The sequence below is a fragment of the Myotis brandtii genome, unplaced genomic scaffold, assembly GCF_000412655.1.
Source record: "Myotis brandtii unplaced genomic scaffold, ASM41265v1 scaffold240, whole genome shotgun sequence".
Classification (NCBI taxonomy): domain Eukaryota; kingdom Metazoa; phylum Chordata; class Mammalia; order Chiroptera; family Vespertilionidae; genus Myotis; species Myotis brandtii.
Window position 1 is genome coordinate 1,766,684 of NW_005359064.1, and position 9,652 is coordinate 1,776,335.

At 36.4% G+C, this 9,652-nt stretch overlaps 1 protein-coding gene across 6 annotated transcripts in view; it reads right to left on the reverse strand.

Annotated features, from left to right (window-relative positions):
- Positions 1-8,850, reverse strand: part of PPP4R1 (protein phosphatase 4, regulatory subunit 1) — a 53,903-nt gene extending 45,053 nt beyond the window's left edge. For 3 of the 6 annotated variants that reach the window (XM_014540264.1, XM_014540259.1, XM_005866961.2), the window contains exon 1: positions 914-949. In XM_014540264.1, coding sequence (XP_014395750.1) covers positions 914-944 — 31 coding nt within the window. In that variant the 5' untranslated portion in view covers positions 945-949. Of the gene's footprint in view, positions 1-913; positions 964-8,530 lie in introns of those variants that run through there. The other 3 variants (XM_014540263.1, XM_014540261.1, XM_014540260.1) reach the window with 2 other exon arrangements.
- Positions 8,851-9,652: the final 802 nt, after the last annotated feature.

The window sequence follows — 9,652 nt, forward strand, 5'->3', positions numbered from 1 at the left end:
CGAGCCGCAGTTTGCCAACCACTGGTTTAGTCTGAGGCCCTTTATTCCTAAGTGTACACTCCTTTCCTAAGTAGTTTTACCAAGGCCATAGATACACTCATCACATGTACACAAGTTAACTTACACTGAAGATCATGCTTTCTAAACAGTATTTGACAATCTGAGAAATATGTAGCTTATCAAAGCACTTGCATGCGTGGATCTCCCATACATTATAGCTGTGTTGCTTGTTCCCTTCAGCGAGTAAACATTTTTCTTATAATCTATTAACCTAATAACTTTGGTTAGTAATTCTTTTTCCCCCACAGTTAATCCAAATATAAAATCTAAGCGAATCCAGGTCCAAATTACCACCAACCCCCAATAAAGTCTTGAATTTATTTGAAGTCTGGAAGTTATTTCTACCAAAAACTACGCTGATAAATTTTAAATTACTTTTATAGGTGTAAAAATTATTTTTATCAAATCTGACTTTGAATATAAATTCAAAGCAGTATATAAATTTGAATATAAATTAAGCAGTAAGATTTTGAAGTGACTACTTCAGGTCATTACTAGTGACAGGTTCAAGACACATCAGATCAGCCCTGGCCAGTTAGGCACAGTGGATAGAGCATTGGCCTATGGACTGAAAGGGTCCCAGGTTCGATTCTGATCAAGGGCAAAAACCTTGGTTGTAAACTCAATCCCTGGCCCTGGTCAGGCACGTGCAGGAGGCAACCAATCAACGTGTCTCTCTCTCATCGATGTTTCTCTCTGTCTCTCCCCCTCCCTTCCACTCTATCTAAAAATCAATGGAAAAATATCCTCAGGTGAGGATTAATAACAATAAAAGACCCATCAGATCACATCAATGTTCTTCCCCACTTTTTTAAAAATTGAATTTACTGGGGTGACAATGGTTCATTCTTACCCACTTTTACTCCAATGACTGGTTCCCTCATACATGAGTGCTTTAAAACGAAGAAAAGAATATATTTTGCTTTTAACATTCTCATAACAGACAGGAGCTACTGAGGATAAAAAGTATTTTACTCACCAAATACTTAAGGAACAGGCTATTACCTTTATATACTCTGGAATCTTCAGGAGATTAAATGACCCAAATAAATTGTAACTTAAGGGAAGCCAAAATTGGAAGGCAGTAAGAGCACAGTAATAAATAAAGTAGTAAATAAAATAATAAATATTGTGTCACATTTTAATTTAATCTACCACTTTCAAGTTTGGTGACTGAGCAAATGAACTGTTAGATAAGCCTTATGAAATACAACTTTTGTAAACTTGTGGGACTACATAGCTCTCAGGGAAATATTATAAGTAAGGTTATAGCACAATGTCTAACATACAGTATGACAGTAAGTGGTCATTTTTTACATAATTACTTTGAATATTTTTTATTGATTTTTACAAAGAGAGGGAGAAAGAGAAACATTAAAGTGAGAGCAAAACATCAATTGGCTGCCTCCTGCATACCCTCTACTAGGGATTGAGCCTGCAACCTGGGCATGTGCCCTCACCAGGAACGAACCAGCAACCTTTTGGTGCACAGGAAGACACTCAACCAACTGAGTTATACCAGCCAGGGCAATAAATGGTAATTTAAACAACAACAACAACAAAAATCCAGAAATGCCTCCCATCTTCTTTTTTGCAGCAAGTTAAAGAGCTATGTTAGATGGTACCCAGGAAAAGAATATTAAAACCTGTAAGGTCTGAGTTATACTCTAGCTTCTGCCAACATTTCACCTTTTTGTCTGTGACATATTGGGCCTAAACTTTCTCATGTTTAACATAAAAAAAATTAATATATTAATCTATCCTCCAGTTCTTGATTTCAGTAATTCTGAGATAACTGGCTCACCAAAGGTGTAGCAAACTCAAATTTTAAAGTTTATGTGATCCTATAGAATGATATAACAAACCAATATAACATTAAACTTTTGTTTACCAATATTCCTTTGTTAGCATTAAGGCTGACCCAAAAAGGTGAAATGTACTTTAACAAGATAAAAATAAGCAAGATTTTGCTTCTCTTAATCTGGTGATCAATATGATTAAAATGAAAGTGGGTTTAGTAATAATACAGATGTGCTTTACTACAGTAAAACCAGCAAGGCAAATGTCTAAAGAATTTAATCATTTAAACCATAAATCATAAGTTCATAAATTACTGCATCTTACCATAACCTTAGAAGTCCTTCTGTTTATAGATTGGAACATGACACTTCCAAGTATATCCCTTGTGAAACATTTATAGTTAAAGTAACACCTGGGATGTACTTAGAGTACTCTAGCTACCTCTTCCCTCACTCCCCCCATAGTTCAGATGTTATAGGAAGGGATAGATGAAAGATAAAGCTAAGTAGTGGGTATACTGAGTATATGTTGACTCATTGGCTTTTGTGTGTATTTGAAATTTCCCACTGAAAAATTCACAATATCTACTTTAAAAAGTCAACATAATTCATTTTAAACTTATAAAACAAACATCATAGATGCAGAAAAAGCAATGACAAAATCCAACATCGATTCCTAATTTCAAGAAAGCTGTCAGTAAATTCAGGGAACTTTCTCAATCTGATAAAGGGCATCTGTAAAAACAATAAGTTGAATATCAAATTCAAAACTTTTGCTCTTTGAAATACACTGTTATGGCAAAGAAAAGACAAGTCACAGACTGGAAAATATTTGCAAATCACGACAATGAAAAGACAAGTCACAGATTGGAAAATATTTGCAAGTCACAAGAGGAGACTTGTATCTGGAATATATAAAGAACTCTCAAAACTTAACAGGAAAACAATTAACCCAATAAAAAAAATGGGCAAAAGATCTAAACACTTCACCAAAGAAGATATATAGAAAGTAAATGAACACATGAAAAGATGAGCAATATTAGTCAATAAGGAAATGCAAATTCAAACTACAGAAAAAAAACCACTACACATTTAACCAGTTAACTGCCATGATATTTTGAATTTAATTAAAAAAAGGTCCGCCTCTTGAGTCTATAAACGCTTATGGCATACAAATGGTTAATAGAATGGCTAAAATAAAGACAGCTCACACCAAGTGCTAGCAATGGTGTGGAGCACCTGGGACTCTTAAACATTGCTGGTGGAAGTGTAACATGGTACAACCACTTTGAAAAAGTTTTGCAGTTTCTTAAAAAGATAATCAGCCATTTCACTCTTAGGTATATACCTAAGAGAAAGAGTATATATATTTACACAAAGAATGCTTATAGCAGCTTTATTTTTAATGGACCAAAACTGGAAACAATCCAAAAGTCCATTAACATTTTAAAGACAGAAAACAGCTGAGAAAAGCAACTTGCTCAAGATCACACAATGAATAAGTGGCAAGGGTCAGAATTTGAACCCAGGTCTGAAGATTTACAAAGCCCAGTGCTCCTTCCCCCTACACAAAACTTTCCTGGGACATATTTCAGAATTATAGAATGATAAATGCTCAAATATCAACCAAACTGATATAAAGTAGGCCAGAAAACAAGTCTGCTTCTAAATCTAAGGGGATAAGGAGCTAAGACTTGACGTAGGAGAGTCAGGGGATGGCTTTGGAGAAAGGAAATCTTAGGTGATGGGCCAGAAAGATCAGTACAAAAACAGCTTCTTAGAAGTTATAGGGAATGCAGGCCTTTCAACCTCCTTAGTCAAAATTCCACAGATGTGCCACCTCACTCTTCTCCCTAAAACATTAAATTAGGTTTATTTTTCAGCTCTGGTCAGGTAGCTCAGTTGATTAAGGAGTCATCCTGATGTGCTAAGGTTGAGGGTTTGATTCCTGGTCAGGGCATATACAAGAATCAACCAATGGGCTGGCCGGTGTGGCTCAGTTGGTTCAGTGTTGTTCCATGCACCAAGGGGTCGCTGGTTCAGTTCCCGGTCGGGGCGCATGCCTGGGTTGCAGGCTTGGTCCCCAGTGGGACCAAGCAGGAGGCACCCAATTGATGATCGATGTTTCTCTTTCATTGATGTTTCTGTTTTTTGTTTTTCTTTCATCGATGTTTCTATCTCTCTCCCTCTCCTTTTCTCTCTCCAAAAAAACAAAAAAAATCAATAAAAACATTAAAAAAAACACACAACCAATGAATGTATGAATAAGTAAAACAAATTGATGTTTTTTTTTCTCTCTCTCTTCCGCCCTTTCTCTCTTTCTAAAGTCAATCAATAAAAATTTTTAAAAATTAGGTTTATTTTCATATCCAAGCTAACAGCAAAACACCCTAATTTAAGTTTAGGGACTGCCCACCATGTAGCTGATGGCAAAAATTGTTTGCCATCAAGAAGGAAAAACCCAAAATTCCAAAATATAAGGCAAACATAGGAGTGAAGTAATAATAGTTTAACAAATATAAATTCTTTATTTTGATGAGAAGACGAACTGAGATAAAAGGACCAGAAATAAAATAAACCAGTGATCAAACATATGTAGCAGACGAATGAACTTTATCTAATAAGAGGTATTTATCTTTCATAAGCAGGAAGAATAAACAAAAACCTCTGTATTTAGATGGGTTGGTTTCTTTGTGTGCAGCTACAATCCTAGGCAGCCAACATGTATATTTTTACAAAGGGTTTCCCCTGCTTTTTCCTTCTGTTTTAAAAAAAAGTCTACACGGGGAATTGTTACTCAAGGCATCATTAACTGATTCTATACACATGTGGGTATCATTAAAACCATCTTAAGCAATCTTTTCTTGGATATCAAGTATATTCAATCTAAATAAAGATTTCTCCTGTCCAGTCTTGTTGGTAGCAATTAAAACATGCTACCAAGTCCCATGACTCACTTTTCCAAATCCCCATTTAACAACATTTATAAATATCATGACTTCCAAGGGCACCTTCCTAGGATTTTTGACTGATTCCCTGGCTCCAGCACTTCCCCAGGTGGTAAGGATTTAAGGAAGTTTATCAAAACTACTTTCAGGTTTTTAAAAGTAGTTAGAGTGCAGTACGTATAGGCTGTTATACCCAATTAGTTGTGATTCATGTAAAAGGATTCCAAAGCTTAAAGAAATATGGAAGATTCTGTGGTATGGCTTATTCCATAATATAGCTCCCAAAGCTCTTTAACATCATGCTAATTACAGCTGAAAGAAAAGTTAATATAAAAATGAAATAAGCTATATTATATCCAACATCCATTCTAATTATCTCTAAATTAAACCACATGCAGCATACTAGATTACTCTTCAAGGGTATTTTAAACATGGTTCAAACAAACTGCCTATGTAAGAAACTTGGGCTGCTCGATGTTATAAACTGGGCAATAAACTCTTCTTAAAAGAGACAATATTTAAAATACAATATTTTAGAATCAGGAGGCCTAGCTTAAAATTCTGGCTGGTACTTAGGAATTTTCCCCGAGAAAATAGTTTAGTCCCTTTGCTTATCAGTTTACTTATTTATTTAATTAATATCAGAATACCACAGCCTACACATCACAGGGCTGCTATGAATAGTCTGTTTATGAAAGCTACTAAAAAATATTCAGTGTTATATCATTCTTTTAAAATATTCTTCAATGTATTCTTAAAAATGTAAATTTTAATCAAACTCCTTCAATGAAATTATTTTTATAAGCATTAACTTGTCAAATCTTACTGTATCTCTTTTTAAAATTTCTGTTTTTGATTGATTTGAGAAAGGGAGAAAGAGGGGAAAAAAATACTTATTTGTTGTTCCACTTATTTATGCATTCTTTGCTTGATTCTTGTATGTGCCCTGTCCAGGGATCAAACTGGCAACCTTGTCGTATTGGGAAGACACTCTGATGAACTGAGCAATCTGGCCAGCGCAAATCTTACTATATTTTAAGTCTATCTTACCTCTTTTAGAAATCTAGCAACTGTTGGAAAACTGACAATAAAAATTTTAAATATCTTGCCCTGGCTGGTGTGGCTCAGTTAGTTGGGTGTTGTCCTGTGCACTGAAAGGTTGCTGGTCCCATTCCTGGTCAGGGCACATGCCTGGGTTTTGGGCTTGATTCACCCCGGTATGGTACAGGGCATGTAGGAAGCTGCCAATCAATGTTCCTCTCACATCAATGTTTCTCTCTTCTCCCTTCCTTTCTCTAAAAATCAATAATCTATCCTTTAAAAAAGAAATTTAAAATATCTTTCTCTGAAAGTCTACCTGTTATTTCGCATTGCTTCCCATTATTCAAGGAACAAAAAGGGTTTACCCAACTCTGAAGTCACCTATTCCAATGGAATCACTGGCTTGCTTTCACTTTGAAATTCAAAGTATGTTTCATGTGCAGTACTGAAAGCACTACTTTTAAACTAAAACATATTTTTATTGCATTACTTTCCTAAAGTTAATAATACCTAATAATAATTTTATTTACTTACCTTTATAATATTTTTATATGTACATACAGGGTGGGGCAAAAAATAGGTTTAAAGTTGTTCATGTGAAAAATACAATAATTAATACATAATAATACAAAAATAAACTCTGGGTTTCATGTACTCACAATTATAACCCTATTTTTGTCCCACCCTGTACAATGCACCATTTTTTACATACTAGAACTTTGTTTCTTTTTCTCCCTTGGGGTATCAGTCAAGATAGTCTTTGACTAACCCTTTTACCTATTCCACCCACTTTTCTACTGACTCTATACATAGACTTTAGGGCTTAAAATAAAACAAATCAAAACAAAAGACCTGAGACTCTTACCAAGGTCTGGCAATTCACTCCTACTCAAGATATATAGACCCTACCTAGGTCCTCTCCTAGTCTCCACAGCTGCAGATTACCAGTACTATAGTATTTATCCTCTCTTCTGCCTTAGTCTAGGTCCTGGAGGTGGTTCTGCATTTAGGAAAAACAATCAAGATTGTAGAGCTTGGCTAGAAAATAATTTCTTCCCATTTCAAGGCCAACTCAGACCTAGCTTGGAAGAAGCTACCCTGGAGGCCGGCCTCCATACCAGTCTTGCCTGAGACAGAAAGTGGGCTCATAAGATATAGCCTAGTTGTAAGGGGAGCCCAAGCTCCATTCTTGCTGATATCTCTGGTTCTCTACCTTCTCCAGACTCTCCAGGATGTGACAAGCTTTGTCATCCCTTTACCAAACATCTTGCCCTCGATCTAGGCACCATGGGCAAATTTCTCTCATTCTTTCTCCCTTCACAATAGAAGGCAAATGGTTCTTCAACTGGCCATATATTCAAAGACCCCTTGTTTCTGAATATTCTGGGTAAATGTATTGTCAGGGTAGGGAGCTCTCCCTGGGATGTGTCACCCTGGCATAAAGATTATTTTGAGCTGCAAACAATTAAAGCCCAACTAACTCAGGAAGTGGTTTTTTTTGTGTTTGTTTTATAACCTCCCCCTTTTCTTCTCTAAGGGATTCAGATGGAAAAACCTGCTTCAGAAAGGGAACTCTAGGATTACCACTTTAGCATACTCGCTTTTGCACATATAAATTAAGTGTGGCTGACAGAAAGGATCTGTGAAAAAATCTGTTCCCTAGATTTCCCTCTGTCCTGTTGTCTCTGAGTAGCATAACAAGAATGTATTTGCTACTTTCTCAGTACCTATGAGTTGCCCTTACCTACTTCACCTTTATCCAAAATGACATCTATACCCCATTTTGCCTCATTGTCTTTGGAATTTTTATGCTTATGAAAAAATGCACATGTGAAAATCTGACTTTCTCCTGTTGATCTGCTGTATGTTGTTTGACTTATTCGACCAGCCAGAAGAACCAACGGAGTAAGGGAAAGTTTCCAGGGCCATGATAGTATCACCTATAAAAACTAACTACTGAGAACAATAAACAATTATTTTAATAAAGTCTTCAATGAAATTATACATATGCAAATAAACTATCTGTGCCTTCAAATGTCTAGCATTTTATCCTAAACTAAAACACACTGGAAACTAACAGAACCTTTAAAAAATTAACTGTAAGCATTAAAAGCACTTGTAAATATATATTAATTCTATAGTGTAATACTCAACATCAGTATTTTCTTTTCTGCTCTCTTTTAAGCTTCCTTATACTTTATTCATAATGAACATAGAATAGGCACTATTTACCAGGTACTGTTATTATTATTATTTTTTTAGAGAGAGAGGAAGGGAGAGAGAAACATCAGGCATCAATGTGAAAGAATAACATGGATTGGTTGCCTCCCATTCGGAGATCGAAGCCGAAACCTGAGTATGTGCCCTGACAGGGAATTGAACCCACAACCTTTCAGTACACGGGACAACACTCCAACCAACTGAACCACTTGGCCAGGGCTACCAGGAACTATTCTAAGTGCTTTACATGCATTCATTTACATAAGGCACTGAACAACTCAAAAAGGTATGTAATATTTATAGGCTATTTACAAATAACAAATCTTAGGCATAGACAGGTTGAGTTACAGGAGTCTGTCCAAAATGACAATGCCAAGATTGGAACAAAGCAGTCTGGCTCTAGCATCTTGTCTATTAACTACTGTGCTACGTTGCCTCTGACGCCTTCACTATCACACTTACATTAAAATTGCTTATAAACCACTAGAGGGCAATGGACTGTGACCATCCTTTGCACAGCTATATCCTCAGGAGGAGCAGAAGTCTTGAGGCTCATGAATAAATCATTGTTGAGTTCTTCACAGGTATGCTTTCCCCTCTAGACTATGTTCCCTAGGGTCAGACAAGACAAAAGTGATACTGCAGCTCATCCTGTAAGAGTACATGGCACAGAAATGAAAATAAATTAATATGCAGAAGTTCTTGCTCCAGACGTTCCTAAATCTCTGCTGAATGAATACATCTTCTATTTACAAAGTCTTGAAGCAAAATACAAGAATGAGAAGCCCCTGTTTCGAGACAACCACCAGAAGCACCTCTCTAAACCTAACTCTGCAAGAAATCAACAGCTGCCTTAAATAACATTATAAACTCACTCATAGGCAGGTTAGTGGACTAAGGTAAAACATTAAGTGAAATATAAAAACTGTCTACTATATGAGGACGGCTCCCTTTAAGAGCTTTTTACTTAAGAAAAAATAAAAAAGACCAAACAAAAACAAATCCATACTTAGCAAAAGTTAAGTGTGAATACGGTTCGGTTACTTTAAAAACAATCCCTCTTTTTATAGAATCCTTCTAAATAGTGAATTCCCCTTAATTCACTCAAAAAAACAACAACGACACCCCAGGAATTTAAAAATTAAGCTTGGTTTGGGCAAGGAAAACCATACTAGACAATACTAAGGATGAATTACACAGTATTTAAAAGAGCGATTTCAAACTGTAGCCATCTCGGAATTACTTATCCAAGTAAATCTCAGCATCCGGCGGGCTTTCCTCTCGCTACATCAGAAATCCCACCACGGTCATCACGTCAACTCGGAACAAACCCCCAATCACCTTCGGAGGCCAGGAGAGCCCATGGGAAACGCACAAGTCCTTCCTGACGCTATTCTGGATACAAGGTCCAAGTTTTTCTTTCTTACACAAAAGAACCAATTCTTTTAAAACTTCCCATCTCAAGGAAAAGCTGAAAATGTAGTATGTACGGAGGGCTGGGTGATGTGCGAACGAACATCTGCATTCAAGAAACTCGCCCTCCGAACAGTCGTTCCCGCCGGGGCCACACGGCCTTCTAACCGC